Below are 22,867 nucleotides of genomic sequence, written 5' to 3' on the forward strand. Positions count from 1 at the left end.
CGTATTCTCCTGTACAAGTTTAATGAAAAACAAAGAGTTGCCATGACAACGTGTGATGGCCGTAGAAGGGAATATAGACGAGATCAAATGAGCAGTGGATTCCATCAAAATTAAGTATTTTACTAAGATTTTAGGTTCAAAATAATCCCTTATTTATTTTTATTTATATGGTCTGAACTGTGCCTCTTTCATCCAGAGCCATGCGGCCGCGGTGCAAAGCTTGCTGGGTAACGGATATTTATGCCTGGAGTGGTGGAGCTCCTCTGTGACCAAATACTCATCTCTTCCAACACCCAAAAGAACCCATTAATATTTCAAATTAATGCAAATAACCATAAATGATGAATAATTGCCCCATATCAAAATTCAATTACTTTTAAACACTGACAAATTGCTGATTGAAAATTATGAATAATTTCCCTGGCAGAGTAAGAAGGCCTGAGAGGTGAAATGTGGGAACAAAAGAAGGGAAATTTAACCGCAGCTTGACAGCTCGTCAATATAAAACGTATTTATATGAACGGAAGATTAAAATTTGTAATTGTACATTTTATTTGTAAAAAGACACAAAGAATCGGCCGAGTGGGTTTTGTCCATAAAGCTGCTGAATAAATACTCCAGTGCTTCTTTTAGAACAGTAGCGTTATTATATTTTTGCACTATTTTTAAAGGTTTCTCCTTTGATGCCACAAAAAAATAAGAAAAAGTAAAAACAACATTGCAATAGAATAATATCAAATGATGTTTTCAGTCATCTGCTGTGTCCCTTTAAATCATCTAAAGGGCTCTTTTATGAAACAAAAATCTTTTCATAGTATATTTGATTAATTATTAATATCCTTCCATCAGTGGAAAGTGGATCTGGTTCTAACCGGAACTTTCATCTCTAAAGTTTTCGGATACGTGTAGAAAAGTAGTGGAAATAGAAAGAAGCAGACAATAGAAATACTAGCTTAGTTTAAAAAGTAAATGTACAAAGTATTTTATACACAGCAATGCGTTGTCTCTATGATGTTAAATCAGTTTTTCTGAAATCATGTCCCTCTCGTAGGGCAGCAGCGCCACCTCCAGGAACCTGCAGGACGAGCACCAACCTTCAATCAAAATAAGGACGAAACTCTGCAGGACCGAACAAGTTCAACCCAACTGCACTTTGGAGCATCTACAGCAGTAATGTGTTGCACGTTTTGTTCTCATTAAACTAAAAGGATGTCACACCAGCGGACCACTGAAAAGCTCCTCGTATCAAAACGTCCCAGTTGAGAGCATCTTTAATATCACCTCCACCTTCAATATCACCTCCACCCTTCATCTCCACGTGACGAAGGAGCCAGGACAGCAAAGAGTGGAGATCTAGTCGAGTGTGTTTTGCTCTCAGTGAGGGAGGAACAAGCAGCTTGATGTTGGGATGGAGGGTTTGACCAGGTCCTGGATGGAGACTGGACCCCATCCATTCACAGCATGCTACGTGAGCACCAGTGATTTGAACTGGTTGCGGGCCTCCACTGGTAACCAGTGAAGAGCGAGGAGTGGAGTAGTGTGGGAGATTTTAGGAAGGACCAGTTACCCAGTTACAATGTCAAGGCGGGAGATGACAAGAGCCTGAATCAGTACCTGCGCCGCCTTCTGAGTGAGAAGGGGTCGTGTTCTCCTGATGTTGTAGAGCGTGGACCTACAGGATCGTGCTGTCGCTGTGATGTTGGGAGTGACGGAGAGTTGGAGTCAGGTGTCACACGGAGGTTTCTAACAGTCAGAGTGGGCGTTAACACAAAGTTGCCAAAGTTAAACAGTCACGTCCCGTCGAGAGTCTTTTCCGGGGAAGAGAAGTAGTTCAGTCTTGTCAGGGTTGATCTTCAGGTGGTGAGTGGACTTCCACTGACAGATGTCAGTCAGACAGAGATCTGTGCCGCCCTTTAATGCAATTATCCTGATGATTGATGTCTGGTTCAAACTAACGAGATGGTTTCGGTTTGTATAATTTATCAATAACGTTGACGTAGATCAGAATGGAGGCAACCTTCTGGTGGGTCTGAAACAACTGGTTATTGGTCTTAGAACAAAGAAATGTATGGATTCTTAATTTTCATCCAATTTAAGTTAACAAGGCTTAAATAGAGTTGTACTTATGAACTTCGACATACAGTTGTTTTTTCCCCTGTGTCCTTGTTGCCTGCTGCTGAGGTGAAATGCATTCTGGGATATTTAGCTCCCCCAAGAACAGACGAGCCCGCTCCGATGCATGCCCGTTGTCAGAAGGTCGGGCTGGTGCAGGTCGAAGAAGGCAGGACTCAAACGCAGGATTCACGTTTACCGAAGGTGCTCTTTATTCACCAAACAAAATCCAACCGAAGCCAAAGAACGGACGTGCACAAACCAGGACTGACATGGACAATGACGCGACAAGGGACAACAGGCACACGGGGCTTAAATACACAAGGGAGGTGCAGGTGATTGGACACAGGTGGAAACACTCAAGCAATCCCAGGACAAGGCAGGAAGTGAAGTTAACCCAAGACCACAAGGAACATGAAACTTCAAACTAAAACAGGAAGAGAGACCAAACCGTGACACCCGTAAAATGGTATTATGACCGTTATCGGCCTTTGGACTTTAGAATTTGAACAGTAGCCACTCAGGAGGCGGAGACTGATGACGTGTCACGAGTCCACATAAGAAGGCATATTAAGAAAAGGCTTTAGAAAGAAGAGGAGGAAGAAGATCCTGTGAGTATGTCCTGTGCGTGTTTAGTGTGTGTTTAGTCGTGTTAACGGTCCATGAACCTTCGCAAAGTTCCTTTTACCTTTTAGACGATAAAACGGAAATTAAACGAAAGTACCAGCTTAAAAACGAAAATGCCTGTTTCCCTCCGTTCTTGCTCAAATTAAAAAAAAGGAAAATATGACAGATGCTGATATTCGTAAATACGAGTACGCACACTTTTTTCACAGAGTCAACGTATTAGAACGTTTGTCTAAAATGACTGAATCTAAAAGTAGTCTCAGATATTGCAACACCGTAAAAGCCCAGTAAAAGATGGACCTCGATCTGAAATGACAAATTAAAAAGGACAGCAGATTGGGTCATTACGGACAAAGTGGGTAATTACACCACAAAAACAATGTATTAAACGCAGAGTGGTGGACGGATTTCTAAAAGCTCTTTCAAAACCACTAGTCATAATTCTTCATGTCAAAGTCCACCTCCACCTTATCACACCTGCCCTTTACAGGTGCAGAGTGGCACACCTGCAGTCAATTCCAGGACGCACCTGTAGAACCTAATGAGACGCACCAATAGACACTCACTTGATAAAACATAAGGTAGATAAACAAATAAAACCGCATCTGCAATAAAACATTAACCACCACACACAATCAAAAACATGCAAACAATAAAAAGTAAAAGCATACAGATACAAAACTCTAAAAAAATACTGTATAATTAAAACAAAGTGGTGTCTAACAGGTTACAAACATCTACCAGGGTAACAAGAAACGTGAATGAATGAATATAAAGACATTCTGTGTTCAGCGCGCTCTCTGGCGCTGGTGGGCGAGACATTAAACTTACCTTTTAGCTGAGGCTTTTATCAAAAGCGAAATACAATGAGTGCTTTGAATCAAGAGGGTTCAGAACCAGAACAAGAACCAAGTACAAATTATTCCAGACAGTTTGTGTACACAGAGAAGAAGAGGGGACAGTTAAGGGACAAATAAGCATCTTTAAAACACCCTGCTTTTGTTGCTTAAATGCAGAGCAGTAATTATTCTCTACGTTTGATATTTATTTGTGTGTCTTTAAAAAGGACAAATGGAGAAAGTCAAGAAGGACATCCTCAACATTTTAAAGGAACTCAAGGAGGAGGACTTCAAAGAGTTCAAATGGTACCTGGAGAACCATCCAAGCCCAAAAGACCACCAATCAATCCCACCCTGTGACCTGCAGAACGCAGACAGGATGGACACGGTGGACCTGATCGTACGATGCTACGACACAGACTCGGTTCAGGTGACCATGAAGGTTTTGGAAGAGATGAAAATGAGCGATTTGGCCGAAAAATTATCCAAAATGAACTTTAACCCAACGGGTAAGTTGTTAAAAAGAGGAACAAAGACATCAGATGCGTTTAATAAAGATACTTAACGTCAATACCATTCTTAACAATGGATTTGGGATTGAAAACCAAACTATAAATTGAGTCTCATAACTGGTGTTCACTCAATAAGAGGAACTATTCCACATTAAATGTTGGTTTTAATTGGAGCACAGACTGTTTATAGCAGCTATTATCACTCTACAAATGCACAAAGTAATCACAAAAACATCTTGTTTCAGGCGAACCGAATCCTGCAGGAGGAGATAGAGGTCAAGGTGAAGAGAACTTTTGTACCACCATCTAATTATTGCACACTTCTATTATTTCTGTGGTCATAGTCAATATTTAGGTAGTTTCAGATAGGAATGCAGCAAAAAACAACCAATAACTTAATCCAGGGGAAATATTATACCATTAAAGTAAAGCACTATCTGGTTTGTGTCATCTCTTTTTTTTGGTATACATTCAGAGATTTTCACAAACTGTCAACGTGAACTCAAATCCAACCTGAAGAAGAGGTTCCAGTCTGTGTTTGAGGGCATCGCTAAAGCAGGGAACTCAACCCTTCTGAATGAGATCTACACAGAGCTCTACATCACAGAGGGAGGGACTGCAGAGGTCAATAAAGAACATGAGGTCAGAAAGATTGAAGCAGCATCCTGTAAACCAGACAGACCAGAAACAACCATCAGACAAGAAGACCTCTTCAAAGCCTCAGCTGGAGGAGAAGAACCAACCAGAACATTGATGACTAAGGGAGTGGCTGGCATTGGGAAAACCGTCTTAACACAGAAGTTCACTCTGGACTGGGCTGAAGACAAAGACCACCAGGACATACAGTTCACATTTCCATTCACCTTCAGAGAACTAAATGTGCTGAAGAAGACATTCAGCTTGGTAGAACTTGTTCATCACTTCTTTAGTGAAACCAGAGCAGCAGGAATCTGCAGGTTTGAAGAGTTCCAGGTTGTGTTCATCTTTGATGGTCTGGATGAGTGTCGACTTCCTCTGGACTTCCACAACAATGAGATCCTGACTGATGTCACAGAGACCTCCTCAGTGGATGTGCTCCTCACAAACCTCATCAGGGGGAAGCTGCTTCCCTCTGCTCGCCTCTGGATAACCACACGATCTGCAGCAGCCAATCAGATCCCTGCTGAGTGTGTTGGCATGGATACAGAGGTCAGAGGGTTCACTGACCCCCAGAAGGAGGAGTACTTTAGGAAGAGGTTCAGGGATGAGGAGCAGGCCAGCAGGATCATCTCTCACATCAAGACCTCACAAAGCCTCCACATCATGTGCCACATCCCAGTCTTCTGCTGGATCACTGCTGGAGTTCTGGAGGAGGAGTTGAAGACCAGAAAGAGAGGAGAGCTGCCCAAGACCCTGACTGAGATGTACATCCACTTCCTGCTGGTTCAGTCCAAAGTGAAAAAGGTCAAGTACGATGGAGTAGCTGAGACGGATCCACACTGGAGTCCAGAGAGCAGGAAGATAATCGAGTCTCTGGGAAAACTGGCCTTTGATCAGCTGCAGAAAGGCCACCTGATCTTCTATGAATCCGACCTGACAGAGTGTGGCATCGATATCAGAGCAGCCTCAGTGTGCTCAGGAGTGTTCACTCAGATCTTTAGACAGGAGAGAGGACTGTACAAGAGCACGGTGTTCTGCTTCGTCCATCTGAGTGTTCAAGAGTTTCTGGCTGCTCTTCATGTCCTTCTGACCTTCATCAGCTCCGGTGTCAATCTGCTTTCAGAAGAACAAACAACATCCCTGTGGTTTAAAGTCTTTAGAATCAAACCTAAACCAAAACGTCTCTACCAGAGTGCTGTGGACCAGGCCTTACAGAGTCCTAATGGACACCTGGACTTGTTCCTCCGCTTCCTCCTGGGTCTTTCCCTGGAGACCAATCAGACTCTCCTACGAGGTCTCCTAACACAGACAGGAAGTACCTCACAGACCAATCAGAAAACAGTCCAGTACATCAAGATCAAGATCAATGAGAATGTGTCTCCAGAGAAAAGCATCAATCTGTTCCACTGTCTGAATGAACTGAATGATGGTTCTCTAGTGGAGGAGATCCAGGAGTCCCTTAGATCAGGATGTCTCTCTACAGATGAACTGTCTCCTGCTCAGTGGTCAGCTCTGGTCTTCATCTTACTGTCATCACAAGAAGATCTGGAGGTGTTTGAACTGAAGAACTACTCAACCTCAGAGGAGGCTCTTCTGAGGCTGCTGGCAGTGGTCAAAGCCTCCAACAAAGCTCAGTAAGTACAGAGGGTTAGATTCATACATCATGACTATGTTGCCATCTTTTCTAATTATTAATCTTATTTTCTTCGTTGTTGTTTCTTCAGACTGAGTGACTGTCACCTTTCAGAGAGAAGCTGTAAAGCTCTATCCTCAGTCCTCAGCTCCCAGCCCTCTAGTCTGAGAGAACTGGATCTGAGTAACAACAACCTGCAGGATTCAGGAGTGAAGCTGCTGTCTGAGGGACTGGGAAATTCATGCTGTGAACTGCAGACTCTCAGGTCAGGATTCAACTAATGTCCACTTGGTGCATTTATTTACATCCATGGTACATTTCTGACTTTCATAAGATTCTTTCTGCTTACATGTGCTTACAAAAATAATAATATAATGTTACAAATTGAAATATTGGAGATTAATGATTGATGAGATATTAGTTATGTTATCAGATTGTTAATGGACATTAGTGGGTGTTTGGTTGTGACTGGAAACCAGTCTATGTGACCCCTCAGTACCTCAGTACTGCAGTGACCTTCCAGCCCTCACAGCTCCCTCAGATCATGTGACATGTGTTTTTTTGTGTGTTTGCAGGCTGTCAAGCTGTATGATCACAGAGGAAGGCTGTGCTTCTCTACCCTCAGCTCTGAGCTCCACCCCCTCCCATCTGAGAGAGCTGGACCTGAGTAACAACGACCTGCGGGATTCAGGAGTGAAGCTGCTGTCTGAGGGACTGAAGAATCCACACTGTGACCTGGAGACCCTGAAGTCAGGATTCAACAACATCCACTTGCTTTCTTTATTTACATCCATGCAACATTTCAGACCTTCTTAAGAAACTTTCTGCTTGCATGATTCAAATCAAAGATTTGAAAGAGTAATTTCTAGTATTTACATAAACATGTAATAGTGTTTATTTCCCATATGATGTTACACGTTGGAATATTGGAGATTACTTATAGAGTTATCAGTAATATCAGATTGTTGATGGACATTAGTCGATGTTTGATTGCGACTGAAAACCATTCAATGTGACCCACTCAGTAGCCAACAGTATGTCAGTACTCCAGTGACCTTCCAGCCATTACAGATCACGTGACATGTGTGTTGTTTTGTGGTCTGCAGGCTGTCAGGTTGTCTGATCACAGAGGAAGGATGTGCTTCTCTGGCCTCAGCTCTGAGCTCCAACCCGTCCCATCTGAGAGAGCTGGACTTGAGCTACAACCATCCAGGAGACTCAGGAGTGAAGCTGCTGTCTGCTGGATTTAAGGATCCACAGTGGAGACTGGAGACTCTCAGGTATGAGAAGGCTTCAGCCACAGATCATCAGTCTGGTAGAGGAGGTAGAGCTGGAAACCATCAATACAGACAGAAAAAGACTGAACAGTAGCCAGGATGAACATGAACAGGGAGAAAGGTTAGAGGCTTGTTATCTGTGAAGCTTGATCTGCAGCATGAAGCAATTTCTCACTAATTAATTCACATTTGTTTAAGGTACAGTGACATGAAGGACCAAGCTGTGTGTATGAGAGTGATGTCATGTCCATGTCTCCATGCTGCTCTGACCCCCCTCCTCCTTTCAGGGTGGAGCCTGCTGGAGTCCGATGGATGACACCAGGTCTGAGGAAGTGTAAGTGAGCTTTGAGTTGGATTCATCACACTGTGACATCACTCATTCACCTCTGTGATGTCATCATCAAAGTGTCACTAGATGAACACATGATTAATAACTGCAGCTGTATTGTGTCTTGTTCTCTCATCAGATTCCTGTGAACTCACAATCGACACAAACACAGTAAACAGACGATTCAAACTGTCTGACAACAACAGGAAGGTGACACGCGTGGAGGAGAAGGATAAGTCATATCCTCGTCATCCAGACAGATTCGACTTCTATCATCAGCTGCTGTGTAGAACTGGTCTGACTGGTCGCTGTTACTGGGAGGTCGAGTGGAGCGGAAGAGTTGATGTATCAGTGAGTTACAGAGGAATCAGGAGGAAAGGACGCAGTAGAGACTGTGTGTTTGGAAACAATGATCAGTCCTGGAGTCTGATGTGCTCTGATGAAGGTTACTCTGTCCGTCACAACGAGACAGTAACACGCATCACCTCCTCCTCCTCCTCCTCCTCTGGTAGAGTAGCAGTGTATGTGGACTGTCCTGCTGGATCTCTGTCCTTCTACAGAGTCTCCTCTGACTCACTGATCCACCTCCACACCTTCAGCACCACATTCACTGAACCTCTTCATCCTGGGTTCTGGTTTGGGTCCAGGTCTGTTTCCTCAGCGTCTCTGTGTTCTCTTCAGGACGGAGAGTCTCCTCCTGGTGGAGAACCTTCCTCTCTGCTCACCACATAGTTCAGTGTGTACAGCTGATGGTGGTTCATGTGGATGACTTTAGGTTAAAAGGAATCTAATTGTATGTTTCTAATGTTAATAAATTACTTTTATTGGAATTAACTGTACATTTTTAAACATGTCTCATATAAACATGCTTTCAACATGCTGTATTATTTCTTTTTGACATGAAATACTTTGAATCTTCCAACATATTCAAATGAATGAAAATGACATTCATTGCATCCATTTCTTAGGCTGCGTCTCATTTCTCTGTCTTACCCCTTCCCCTTACCCCTCCCCCTCGGTTTTGCGCGTTCATGTGAGGGGAAGTGGTGTCTCAATTCTCATTTTGATTAAGGGCTAGGGCCAAGGCGTAGGGCTACATAGCCCTTGAAACGAAGTTTGCGGAGGACCACACTTGAAACAGAGGGGTAACAGTTAACAACGTAGGAATTTCTCAAAAGTGCCGGCATCAAGTTTTTTTTATGGCTGAACGTCGAACTGTGAAGGAGTCGCACAAATGTAAGTATTTTCAGCAGTTTAATTGATATTATAATTATGACACTCATGTTTTATGATCCCAGGCAATCGATATCACAACCTGAGACGACGGCATCTTCGTTTATGTCAACACTTGTCGCCTCTGTTGACGTAGCAGCCAGCTAGCGGCAAGGGATGATGACGCAACCAGTTATCGAGTGGTGTCTCATTTCTTAAAGGAACGTTCTCACCCCTACCCCCTTTCTCTCGGTATCGAGGGGCAAGGGGAAGACACAGACGAAGGGGTAGGGGAAGGGGAAGGGGTAAGACAGAGAAATGAGATTCACCCTTAAACTACAGCTTCTCGTACAGGAAAAACAGCATAAATCATGATTTTGTTAAAATCAAAATGAATTCTTCAAAGGCCCGAACAGCTCGAGGTCAGAGAGAAGAAGACTTTCTGTTTTCAGGATTCCACTTGACTGTCGGAAGGACGCGACTGGAAAGGGATCGACCCCCCAGCCCCCAAACCCCCCCTTTAAAACAGCAGAGCCTTTGGTTTCTCCCAGGGGAACTCCTCTCGGCCAAAGTGTCCGTAGCAGGCCGTGGCCTGGTAGATGGGCCTCTTCAAACCCAGCTCCCTGTGGGGCCAAAGGTCACGCTTAGCACACGCCTTAAGATTCACACACTGACTGTTATCAACCGGTGACACGCGTACTTCACGATGACCCCGGGCCTCAGGTCGAAGGAAATGAGTCCTTCAGAGGGACACATTGTTACTGGGCAACATGACCGATGTCCCATGTATCCGAGTCTCTCAGATGCTGGGGGCCCTCTGCTCAACACATGGCCCCCGCCCACCGTACCCTGCGTAACCAGGGTGGAGCTCAGCCGTTTCCCCCCACCGACAATGACACGAGTTTCCACTGTGGCGAACAAGCGCATTGGTTCACAGAAGCTCCCCCCCCCCGTAGAGGACGGGGGGCGTGAACCAGCCAGACGAGGCGCACAACCTGATTGACGTGAAGCGGGGGGGGGGGGGGGAGGAGGAGGCTGCATGTGAGGGGGAGACGGTAACCACGCTGAGACGTGGGGAAACACACGCACACACACACCGCAGCCTGCAGCGGAAGAAACGCTTTCTGCACTAACTGCATGCACACACACACACACACACACACACACACACACACACTCACACACACACACACTCACACACATCTCATGAACATCACAGAGCAGTTGGAAGCACAACAAAAGATTTCCCTCGTATACACATGTATATAAAAAATAATTTGTAAATATTCCCACCTCGATAGTGGAGTTCAAGGGAAACTTGTATCATCTTTGGTCGATTCAGAGGCTCCACATTAAGCTGTAAAATAAGAAAAGCGTTCTCCAGGTCACATATTGAGTGGCAGACAGGTTTTCTCACAAGGAGCATCAGGGATGACTGTGGTAGAGAGATTCACGACACCTATGACCAGTAACACTGACTCAAGGGACCCTGAACCAGACATTACAGTCAAACATTCATTTTTGCTGCCCCATTAATCTAATGAGCAGTGGCGTGGAATATTTCATTGTAACTAGTTCGGGAGAAGAGAATGATTTGTTTCTATGTTTAACTAATAAAACAGAGTCTTGATGAATGATCAAAGTTGCAAAAGTCAGTTTATTGCTGGCAAGCAGGAAGTCAAATACAAGCACGTACTACAGAGGAGTCACACTGAGCATTTATACACACACAAGACGTCAAATACATGTGAACTCGCTGTCATGACCCAAGTTGAATATGTGGTAGCAGGCAGTTCCTCTTGTTTCACAGCGTTTAGCGGGTGAAGTTTCGTCCTCTGTTCTTCACACGCAGCGACAAACTGAAACCAAGAGTCTGCTTTTCACACGTTTCACTTCAACACGGACAATTATCACTCTTTAAGCATAAGACTGTGTTACAACATATTTTACCATCACACACATATACATAAAGGCTAGAGTATAACTGATTTAAATATCGTATCATGAGGAGAAGCTTTTCTTCCTAAATCAAATTAAATACAATAAGAAGTTTTTTTGGCTTTTAAGACTTTTACTGTCAACTTAACACCTTTCATTTCAATATTTAAATGACTAGTGAACTTGTCTAATTTTTAGAACAGTAACCTGCATCTCTTTCTTCATTCAACATGACAAACGTCAGTAAACAGCTGGAAAAGCTTTGAAATCACGGATTTACGAGTTTTTTGTTGGAAACGTCGGACCAGTTGTGACGTAATGTTTTCGCTAATGTGTTTATTTATCAACAAACAGCGTCGCGGGGGGGGGGGGGGTTCCGCAAACTGCGTGATCACCTGCGTGTCTGATGCTGCAGCCGTTTGGCGCTCGAAGAGGAGGAAGAGGAAGAGGAAGGAGGAGGAGGAAGATGAGGAGGAGGAGGAGGAGGGGCTCGTGAGCGCCACAGTCAAATAAAAACCCCGCCAGATACCAAAAGCACTTTGGGGGGAATCGATGACAAAGAGGTCGTGCAATTTTTATTCTTAAATAAAGGGGTCTTCTGTGCACGTACCTGTGTCTTTAGAGTCAGTACTTAGGCTGATGGTTCTAATGGTCGATGCTCTCATCACAGACCAGTTTCTAGCATACAAACGTTCTGTTAGAAGAAGAAGAAACAAAAGAAGAAAAGAAACTAAGAAGGAAGAGGGAGAAGAAGAGGATACATTGAGGAAGAGGAAGTCTTCTAACAAGTGAGTAGTCCCGTGATACACTGTGTGTGTTTAGTGTGTTTAGTGTTAACGCTCCGTGACTCTTCTCAAAGTTCCTTTTACCGATTAGACGATAAATACGGAAATTGAACAAAAATACGGAAATACCACCGTTTTAAAACGGAAATGCCTGTTTCTCGTGCTCTTGCTCAAATCTCAAAACGGAATTATCTCACCTGGTCCGACACTCGTAAATTCCTTTTTGGGGTTTTCCTCTAAAACCAAATAGAAGCGCAGCAGCTAAACCGGAAGAGCACACTTTCACAGTAAGAGTCAACGCAATAAAACGTTTGTATGCTATAAATTGGTCTGTGATGCAGCATCTACCAGTATAACATTAGAAGAAACGTTGATTAATCAATATGAAGCTATAATCCTGGAGTGGGGGGTGCACCGTCATTTTTTTGTGCTCTGAGCGCGCTCTCTGTCCGCGGGTGGGCGCGTGCTCATGTTTGTGCGCGCACGTGTACGCCCAGGCTAGATATACACTCACCGGCCACTTTATTAGGTACCAGGGGCGGCTGATCTATTATGGGCGCTGGGGCGCCGCCCCTCCTACCAAGTAAAAAAAAAAAGAAAAAAAAAAAGAAATTAAGTTTGAAAAAAAAAAAACATGACTTTCTTCTGTACGTGTTTTTCACACTAGAATGAGGGAGAGGGGGTGGGGGGGGGTCTTTTTGTTTGCCAGCTTCATCATGTGCCGCATAACATCATAAATGTGTAGTTTTCTTTTTACAGTCTATGGTAGTTTTATGCTCGGGGCGCCGAGAAAGGGCGCCCTCACTATCTAACCAATGGAGCTCTGATATGCTATAACACGTCACTAAATATGATCAATTCAACCAATCAGTGACGCGCAGTAATAATTCTCCGATGGGCGCTTTGCCTCTGCGCCCATCGGAGAATAACATGAGTTTTGTGTGGTCACGCGGCAGTGAGATTCGAGTTGACAATGGCGCCGGCGTCACACGAGAAAGAAACCGTGCAATCTCTTCTTCAAACTCCGTTTGAAAGAAGACCACTGGCTGAAAAACAAAAAATAAAAGAAATGGGACCGGACCAGCCACTAAGTTCACCTTGTATGACTTGGTTTCCTAATATGATGTGTATGACTTGGTATGACCTTGTCTTTGAAAGAACAATATTTGAAATCTACAAGGACATTCTAAATTCATAGTTTAATAATTACATTAGATGCTATTTGTTTTTAAATCGTTACTTTGGTGTTAATGTAATAAATAAACAGCAGAAATCTCCCTCAGCCCCCCCTACTTTTTCCATCACCAGCCGCCACTGTTAGGTACCCCATGCTAGTAACGGGTTGGACCCCCTTTTGCCTTCAGAACTGCCTCAATTCTTCGTGGCATAGATTCAACAAGGTGCTGGAAGCATTCCTCAGGGAGTTTGGTCCATATTGACATGATGGCATCACACAGTTGGCGCAGATTTGTCGGCTGCACATCCATGATGCGAATCTCCCGTTCCACCACATCCCAAAGATGCTCTATTGGATTGAGATCTGGTGATTGTGGAGGCCATTTGAGTACAGCGAACTCATTGTCATGTTCAAGAAACCAGTCTGAGATGATTCCAGCTTTATAACATGGCGCTTTATCCTGCTGAAAGTAGCCATCAGAAGTTGGGTACATTGTGGTCATAAAGGGATGGACATGGTCAGCAACAATACTCAGGTAGGCTGTGGCGTTGCAACGATGCTCAATTGGTACCAAGGGGCCCAAAGAGTGCCAAGAAAATATTCCCCACACCATGACACCACCACCACCAGCCTGAACCGTTGATACAAGGCAGGATGGATCCATGCTTTCATGTTGTAGATGCCAAATTCTGACCCTACCATCCGAATGTCGCAGCAGAAATCGAGACTCATCAGACCAGGCAACGTTTTTCCAATCTTCTATTGTCCAATTTCGATGAGCTTGTGCAAATTGTAGCCTCAGTTTCCTGTTCTTAGCTGAAAGGAGTGGCACCCGGTGTGGTCTTCTGCTGCTGTAGCCCATCTGCCTCAAAGTTCGACGTACTGTGCGTTCAGAGATGCTCTTATGCCCACCTTGGTTGTAACGGGTGGTTATTTGAGTCACTGTTGCCCTTCTATCAGCTCGAACCAGTCTGGCCATTCTCCTCTGACCTCTGGCATCAACAAGGCATTTCCGCCCACAGAACTGCCGCTCACTGGATGTTTTTTCTTTTTCGGACCATTCTCTGTAAACCCTAGAGATGGTTGTGCGTGAAAATCCCAGTAGATTAGCAGTTTCTGAAATACTCAGACCAGCCCTTCTGGCACCAACAATCATGCCACGTTCAAAGTCACTCAAATCACCTTTCTTCCCCATACTGATGCTCGGTTTGAACTGCAGGAGATTGTCTTGACAATGTCTACATGCCTAAATGCACTGAGTTGCCGCCATGTGATTGGCTGCTTAGAAATTAAGTGTTAACGAGCAGTTGGACAGGTGTACCTAATAAAGTGGCCGGTGAGTGTATACAAAGACTAGATGTCCCGTCCATAGATATATACAAAGACTAGATGTCCCGTCCATAGATATATACAAAGACTAGATGTCCCGTCCATAGATATATACAAAGACTAGATGTCCCGTCCATAGATATATAAAGACTAGATGTCCCGTCCATAGATATATAAATACTAGATGTCCCGTCCATAGATATATAAAGACTAGGGGTGTCAAATGATTAAAAATTTTAATCAAATTAATCAGAATTTTCAGTGGATTAATCATGATTAATCACACCTGAATCCTAACCATTTTTTCTTTCTGAAATGCATACTAAAGATAAATAACAGGACACAGATACATAATTATCATTATTATTATCATAATTATTATTTTTTACATAAATATATGTTATTGATATTTGATTTTTTAATTCATTCCAGAAAATAATCAAATCAATGTTATTTGATAAGTTACAGACTGATTTCCCTGCATGGCTCTAGAAGGGTCTCGAGCCTCTGCAGTTTATCCCACTCTGCTGTGAGTTTGTGCTCCTGCGATGACCAGACATGACCAGACATGTCAACCCTCCCGATGTTTCAAAGCCCCCCCCCGAAAATCTCCCGGACCGACCTTTCTCCCGATTTCCACCCGAACAACAATATTGCTGCACCACCCGTCACTGGGCGCGCCGTTTCAGACCGAACAATAATAAAGGTTACACCTTGAAGTCGAGCGCGGCGATTAGAACGACTGGCGCTGCAAAGAAATCCGCTACCACCCCCATTTCAGTGTGAAATATTCCCATACCTGGGAGGATTTAGATCGCATTGGTTTCTCTTCCTCCGCATGTTTCAGAACAGCGCTGCTCTTGCTCTGCTGGGCGGAGCTTTTCTTCTTCTCTGTTCTGCTGCGCGAGAACGGGGGGGGGGGGGGAGCGGGTCTCTGGCGCAAACAACTTGCTGAACCTGACGGCCTGACGTATGCCTGCAGGTGGCAGTAATGTGTTGTATAGGATGAAGTGCATTCCCTAGAAGAAGAGGTTCTTTCCGGACCTGAATAATTTGTCACACTGCGCATGCGTGAAATGCGTCAAAAAAATTGACGTAATTAACAACAAACAGCTAATTAACGCCGTTAACGCGCTATTTTTGACAGCCCTAATAAAGACTAGATGTCCCGTCCATAGATATATAAAGACTAGATGTCCCGTCCATAGATATATAAAGACTAGATGTCCCGTCCATAGATATATAAAGACTAGATGTCCCGTCCATAGATATATAAAGACTAGATGTCCCGTCCATAGATATATAAAGACTAGATGTCCCGTCCATAGATATATATATATATATATATATATATAAATACTAGATGTTCCGTACATATATATAAATACTAGATGTTCCGCACATAGATATATAAAAAGACTACGGAGTCGAACGTCCACACATGGCGGGCTTCTTGCCACAGTGCGCTCGCTCACTCATAACATTATGTTGGTAGTGATGAATGTACTTTTTAAATACCCATAACTTTCAACCAATTTTTAAACGGTTTGGATTGTTATAAACGTAAGAGATGTAGTTATGACACTGCATACATACTAGGAATAATTATGTTATAGTATAAAAAATAGAATAATGTTCTAATATAAGGACAAGATTTTCATTTACAAATATACATCAAGAAAAATCTGCCTGTTGAAATCCAACTTGTGTCCACAAAGAGGACACTGACTTCATCAGAGGTGCTTATAAAGAAATATTTTGTTGTGAAACAAAACCAATGAACCGATTGAACTCCATCTTTAAAACAAGCTGTTTTTTAAATGCAGAGCAGTAATTATTCTCTTTGGTTGATATTTATCTGGGTCTCTTTAAAAAGGACAGATGGAGAAAGTCAAGAAGGATCTCTTCAAAATTTTAGAGGAGCTCAAGGAGGAGGACTTCCAACAGTTCAAATGGTACCTGGAGAACCATCCAAGCCCAGAAGACCCCCGATCAATCCCACCCTGTGACCTGGAGAAAGCAAACAGAATGAACACGGTGGACCTGATCGTACGATGCTACGACACAGACTTGGTTCAAGTGACCATGAAGGTTTTGGAAGAGATGAAAATGAACGATCTGGCCAAGAAATTATCCAAAATGAACTTTAACCCAACAGGTAAGTTGTTAAAAAGAGGAACAAAGACATCAGATGCGTAAAATAAAGATACAACAGATTATTCATGTTAATAGCATTCTTAACTAATGTTAATAATAGCAGGACACCACCCTTGGCAGTGTTTCCTGTACCCCCCCCCCTCCCCGGTCGGCCAACCGTTTGCCTGACTATTACCCCCCCTGCTTGGATTAAGTATACATACAAAGTATACATTGAGTCTCATAATTGGTGTTCACTCAATAAGAGGAACTATTCCACATTAAGTGTAGATTTTGATTTGTGCACAGACTGTTTATAGCAGCTATTATCACTCTACAAATGTACAAAATAATCACGGAAAACATCTACTTTCAGACGAAACAAATACTGTGGGAGGAGATAGAGGTCAAGGTGAAGAGACTTTTTTTGCACCACTGTCTAATTATTGCACACTTCAATTATTTCCATGGTCATAGTCAATATTTAGGTAGTTTCAGATAGGAATGCAGCAAAAAAAAACAATAGCTTAATCAAGGGTTATTACAGGATTAGGATTATTACAGGATATTAAACCATTAAAGTAAAGCACTATCTGGTTTTTATCTCTTTTTTTTATTCATTCAGAGATTTTCACCAACTGTCAACGTGAACTCAAATCCAACCTGAAGAAGAGGTTCCAGTCTGTGTTTGAGGGCATCGCTGAAGCAGGGAATACAACCCTTCTGAATGAGATCTACACAGAGCTCTACATCACAGAGGGAGGGACTGCAGAGGTCAATAAAGAACATGAGGTCAGAAAGATTGAAACAGCAACCTGGAAACCAGACAGACCAGAAACAACCATCAGACAAGAAGACCTCTTCAAAGCCTCAGCTGGAGGAGAAGAACCAATCAGAACAGTGATGACTAAGGGAGTGGCTGGCATTGGGAAAACAGTCTTAACACAGAAGTTCACTCTGGACTGGGCTGAAGACAAAGACCACCAGGACATACAGTTCACATTTCCATTCACCTTCAGAGAGCTGAATGTGCTGAAGAAGAAGTTCAGCTTGGTGGGACTTCTTGATCATTTCTTCAGTGAAACCAAAGCAGCAGGAATCTGCAGGTTTGAAGAGTTCCAGGTTGTGTTCATCTTTGACGGTCTGGATGAGTGTCGACTTCCTCTGGACTTCCACAACAATGAGATCCTGACTGATGTCACAGAGACCTCCTCAGTGGATGTGCTCCTCACAAACCTCATCAGGGGGAAGCTGCTTCCCTCTGCTCGCCTCTGGATAACCACACGACCTGCAGCAGCCAATCAGATCCCTACTGAGTATGTTGGCATGGTGACGGAGGTCAGAGGGTTCACTGACCCCCAGAAGGAGGAGTACTTCAGGAAGAGGTTCAGAGATGAGGAGCAGGCCAGCAGGATCATCTCTCACATCAAGACCTCACGAAGCCTCCACATCATGTGCCACATCCCAGTCTTCTGCTGGATCACTGCTGGAGTTCTGGAGGAGGAGTTGAAGACCAGAGAGGGAGGAGAGCTGCCCAAGACCCTGACTGAGATTTACATCCACTTCCTGGTGGTTCAGTCCAAAGTGAAGAAGGTCAAGTACGATGGAGGAGCTGAGACGGATCCACACTGGATTCTAAAGAGCAGGAAGATGATCGAGTCTCTGGGAAAACTGGCCTTTGATCAGCTGCAGAAAGGAAACCTGATCTTCTATGAATCCGACCTGACAGAGTGTGGCATCGATATCAGAGCAGCCTCAGTGTGCTCAGGAGTGTTCACTCAGATCTTTAGACAGGAGAGAGGACTGTACAAGAGCACGGTGTTCTGCTTCGTCCATCTGAGTGTTCAAGAGTTTCTGGCTGCTCTTTATGTTCATCTGACCTTCATCAGCTCTGGTGTTATTCTGCTGTCAGAAGAACAAACCACATCCCTGTTGTCTAAAGTCTTTGGAAACAAAACTAAACCAAAGTGTCTCTACCAGAGTGCTGTGGACAAAGCCTTACAGAGTCCTAATGGACACCTGGACCTTGTCCTCCGCTTCCTCCTGGGTCTTTCCCTGGAGACCAATCAGAGTCTCCTACGAGGTCTGCTGACACAGACAGGAAGTCGCTCACAGACCAATCAGGAGACAGTCCAGTACATCAAGAAGAAGATCAGTGAAAATGTGTCTCCAGAGAAAAGCATCAATCTGTTCCACTGTCTGAATGAACTGAATGATGATTCTCTAGTGGAGGAGATCCAGGAGTCCCTTAGATCAGGACGTCTCTCCACAGATGAACTGTCTCCTGCTCAGTGGTCAGCTCTGGTCTTCATCTTACTGTCATCACAACAAGATCTGGAGGTGTTTGACCTGAAGAAATACTCTGCTTCAGAGGAGGCTCTTCTGAGGCTGCTGCCAGTGGTCAAAGCCTCCAACAAAGCTCTGTAAGTACAGAGAGTTAAATTCATACATCATGACTTAAATATGTTGCCATGTTTTCTACTTATTGTTCTTGTTTGCTTCATTGTTTTTTCTTAAGACTGAGTGACTGTCACCTCTCAAAGAGAAGCTGTGGAGTTCTGTCCTCAGTCCTCAGCTCCCCGTTCTCTAGTCTGAGAGAACTGGATCTGAGTAACAACAACCTGCAGGATTCAGGAGTGAAGCTGCTGTGTGATGGACTGGGAAATCCACGCTGTGAACTGGAGACTCTCAGGTCAGGATTCAACTAATGTCCACTTGGTGCATTTATTTACATCCATGGTACATTTCTGACTTTCATAAGATTCTTTCTGCTTACATGTATTAAATCAAATGTATTTTCAAATTACTTCCATGAACATGTTTTAGAGTATATTTTATAATAATAATAATATCATTTTACAAATTCAAATATTGGCAGGAGATAGTAGCCGACAGTATCTCTGTACTGCAGTGACCTTCCAGCCCTCACAGCTCCCTCAGATCATGTGACGTGTGTTGTTTTGTGTGTCTGCAGGCTGTCAGGCTGTATGATCACAGATAAAGGCTGTGCTTCTCTGGTCTCAGCTCTGAGCTCCAACCCCTCTCATCTGAGAGAGCTGGACCTGAGCTACAACCATCCAGGAGACTTAGGAGTGAAGCTTCTGTCTGATGGACTGAAGGATCCACACTGGAGACTGGAGACTCTCAGGTATGAAGAGGCTTCAGCCACAGACCATCAGTCTGTTAGAGGAGGTAGAGCTGGAAACCTTTTCTCTGTCCCACTGTCAGTCTGGTCATGTGACCCTGAGACACCAAGCTTGGGCTCTTATCCAACAACACTTGTGTTGTTTAGATGCTGGTCATCTGCTTCCGGTGTGTGTTGTTCTTTAGTCCAGACTTTCTTATTAAAAGACAAACAGTGCATTATTGCAGTTTTTCCAACACATGTTGAACTGGATCATCTCCATGACGACAGCTCCGGCTTCATATTTGACCAGCTCACTACGGTCTCAAGGTTGGACATTTAGCTAGCTAATCTTAGCTAGGCTAGCTCTTAGGGAACGTTACCTCATCTGTGAAAATCAAGCTAACATTGTCCAAGTTAACGTCACAACTTCCATCACAACACCACTTAGTGAAACCTTGGTGTCACATTGGTGGGACCTTGGTTGGACCTTGGTGGCACCTTGGTGTCAGTCGTCACTCGTTGGTTCACAGCTGCTCAGAGAGAGAAAACAGCAGAGAGAAAGTCGACATTCTGCGACACACTTTGAGCGAGTTGTGAGAGCAGCGATGAAGATCACGGAGCTCCAGAGCTTCATGGATTAGATTCATATGATGAAGAGGAGGATGAAACCACAGGGGTCCATTTGAAGATGGATGAGTGTATTCACATAATGATGTTGTGTAATATCACAGTAATAGTGCAGAAGGTGACGTCAGCAGTCGGTGCCTCTGTGGTGTGAAAAACCAGTGAATAAATAAACTAACTAGTGTGTTTCTTCTGTTGGTTTGTGTTCATAGTTCATGTGTTTGTTCATTTTGAAACATGAAAACATGCACATTGGGTAAATACCATGTCACGACCGGACAATGGTCCCGAACCCAAATGCACAACTCGCACGATGAGGTTCACCAAAAAAATCAAAGTTTATTAACAAAAAAGGGGCAAGAGCCGATGAAATGAAAATTTCAGAGAGGAAAAAACCTTCACTAAATCAAAGAACAAAAACAGATCTATAATATAAACACTGGCTGAGACGAGGAGTCAAACAGTGGTTCCACGGCTTGGGACAAGACAAACACAAAGGGAGACTCAGACAATATATACACACACAGGGTGGGGGCACAGGTGGAAACAATCAGGGGCAGACAAGCAGACCGACACAAGAGGAAGGTTCATTTTCAAAATAAAACAGGAACTCGCAAGACAGACACAGGACAACTTGACTAACATATTTTCCTGGACATGACATCCTGAATGGTCCTTATCTGCTTTATTTTATATATATTAAATATTTGGTTATTAAACAGTTTAATGTTAATGTTCCTTTGCACACGTCCCATGAAGCTTGATCTGCAGCATGACGTCATTTTTCACACTTTAATTCACATTTGATGAAAGTACAGTGACAGGTACATTTATTATTTATTCTACATTCATCTGCTTTATTTCATGAATATATTCCACCACCTTGTCGGTGCTGAAGGAGCTGACTGACAGTCTGTGGTAGAAGAAGAAGAGGTGGTCCATGTGGACATGAAGGACCAAGCTGTGTGTATGAGAGTGATGTCATGTCCACGTCTCCATGCTGCTCTGACCCCCCTCCTCCTTTCAGGGTGGAGCCTGCTGGAGTCCGATGGATGACACCAGGTGTGAGGAAGTGTAAGTGAGCTTTGAGTTGGATTCATCACACTGTGACATCACTCATTCACCTCTGTGATGTCACTAGATGAACACATGATTAATACCTGCAGCTGTATTGTGTCTTGTTCTCTCATCAGATTCCTGTGAACTCACAATCGACACAAACACAGTAAACAGAAACCTCAAACTGTCTGACAACAACAGGAAGGTGACACGTGTGTGGGAGGAGGTTCAGTCATATCTTGATCATCCAGACAGATTTGACATCTGGTCTCAGCTGCTGTGTAGAACTGGTCTGACTGGTCGCTGTTACTGGGAGGTCGAGTGGAGAGGAGACGTTGAAGTATCAGTGAGTTACAGAGGAATCAAGAGGAAAGGACACAGTGACTGTGTGTTTGCAAACAATGATCAGTCCTGGAGTCTGATGTGCTCTGATGAAGGTTACTCTGTCTGGCACAATAAGATAAAAACACGCATCACCTCCTCCTCCTCCTCCTCCTCCTCTGGTAGAGTAGCAGTGTATGTGGACTGGCCTGCTGGCTCTCTGTCCTTCTACAGAGTCTCCTCTGACTCACTGATCCACCTCCACACCTTCAGCACCACATTCACTGAACCTCTTTATCCTGGGTTTGGGCTGTGGTTCAGTTCAGGTTCTGGTTCCTCAGTGTCTTTGTGTCCTCTTTAGGAGGGAGAGTCTCCTCCTGGTGGAGAACCTTCCTCTCTGCTCACCACATAGTTCAGTGTGTACAGCTGATGGTGGTTCATGTGGATGTAGGTGCAGGTGGAGCAGGTGAGGGGTACCTGAGCTGGTCTGGACTCTGGGGGTCCACAGCTCTCTGGGACTCAGATGGAAGTGTGAAAGAGCTCAGCTTAATGCTGCTGTGCTCCTTGAATCAATAGATGATCATTTAGATGTTGGCTCCTAATTAGGGTTTAATCTTAATCTTTATATGTTCAAGAGGACATTTTATATAAAGGACATCTGCACCCAGATTAATAGGTGTGTGCGCTTCATTTCCACTCACGCTAATAAAAAAATAGTTAATAGAAATATTTTGAGCTGATTTTTACTTTTATCTTTCAGAATCTGTTCTGAAATAAAATATAATTTTACATAATCAGGTTTGTTCTGAACAAAACATTTGAAAGCTTCAACAAACTCCTGAAGAAAATATTTTATATCCTGACAGATAATATCAGGTACCTATGTTTTTATTCACTATAATACAACATCTACTCCGTATATTACTTTGGGTTAAAAGGAATCTAATTGTATGTTTCTAATGTTAATAAATGACTTTTATTGGAACTGTACATTTTTAAACATGTCTCATATAAACATGCTTTCAACATGCTGTATTATTTCTTTTTGACATGAAATACTTTGATCCTTCTTAAACATGCTGTACTATTTACTGTAATATTTTTCAATTACATGCATTTATTCTACAGCCCTGTTTCTATCTAGAAAATGTGGTACAGCATGTTGAGAAAAGAAGTGAAAAGTTTGAGTATT

General features: G+C 43.5%; 2 protein-coding genes across 5 annotated transcripts; both read left to right on the plus strand.

The window, feature by feature from the left end:
- The first annotated feature begins 2,253 nt into the window (after positions 1-2,253).
- LOC134107223 (NACHT, LRR and PYD domains-containing protein 3-like) lies at positions 2,254-22,747 on the plus strand. Of its 4 annotated transcripts, none has more exons than XM_062558927.1 (8): positions 2,254-2,727; positions 3,806-4,087; positions 4,336-4,371; positions 17,170-18,967; positions 19,063-19,236; positions 19,519-19,692; positions 21,323-21,369; positions 21,489-22,747. In XM_062558927.1, the coding sequence occupies exons 2-8, from the start codon at positions 3,811-3,813 to the stop codon at positions 22,034-22,036; spliced, it is 3,054 nt and encodes a 1,017-aa protein (XP_062414911.1). In that variant the 5' UTR covers positions 2,254-2,727; positions 3,806-3,810; the 3' UTR covers positions 22,037-22,747. The 4 variants fall into 4 exon arrangements, with proteins under 4 accessions (XP_062414911.1, XP_062414910.1, XP_062414909.1 ...); XM_062558926.1 differs by having other exon boundaries at positions 2,254-2,723; XM_062558925.1 differs by having other exon boundaries at positions 2,254-4,087.
- LOC119226361 (neoverrucotoxin subunit alpha-like) lies at positions 6,684-8,880 on the plus strand. Its single transcript, XM_062558958.1, has 4 exons — positions 6,684-7,111; positions 7,469-7,642; positions 7,927-7,973; positions 8,107-8,880. Exons 1-4 carry the CDS (start codon positions 6,951-6,953, stop codon positions 8,697-8,699), a joined length of 975 nt encoding a protein of 324 aa, XP_062414942.1. The 5' UTR covers positions 6,684-6,950; the 3' UTR covers positions 8,700-8,880.
- Positions 22,748-22,867: the final 120 nt, after the last annotated feature.

The sequence above is a fragment of the Pungitius pungitius genome, chromosome 18 (genome assembly GCF_949316345.1).
Source record: "Pungitius pungitius chromosome 18, fPunPun2.1, whole genome shotgun sequence".
Taxonomy (NCBI): domain Eukaryota; kingdom Metazoa; phylum Chordata; class Actinopteri; order Perciformes; family Gasterosteidae; genus Pungitius; species Pungitius pungitius.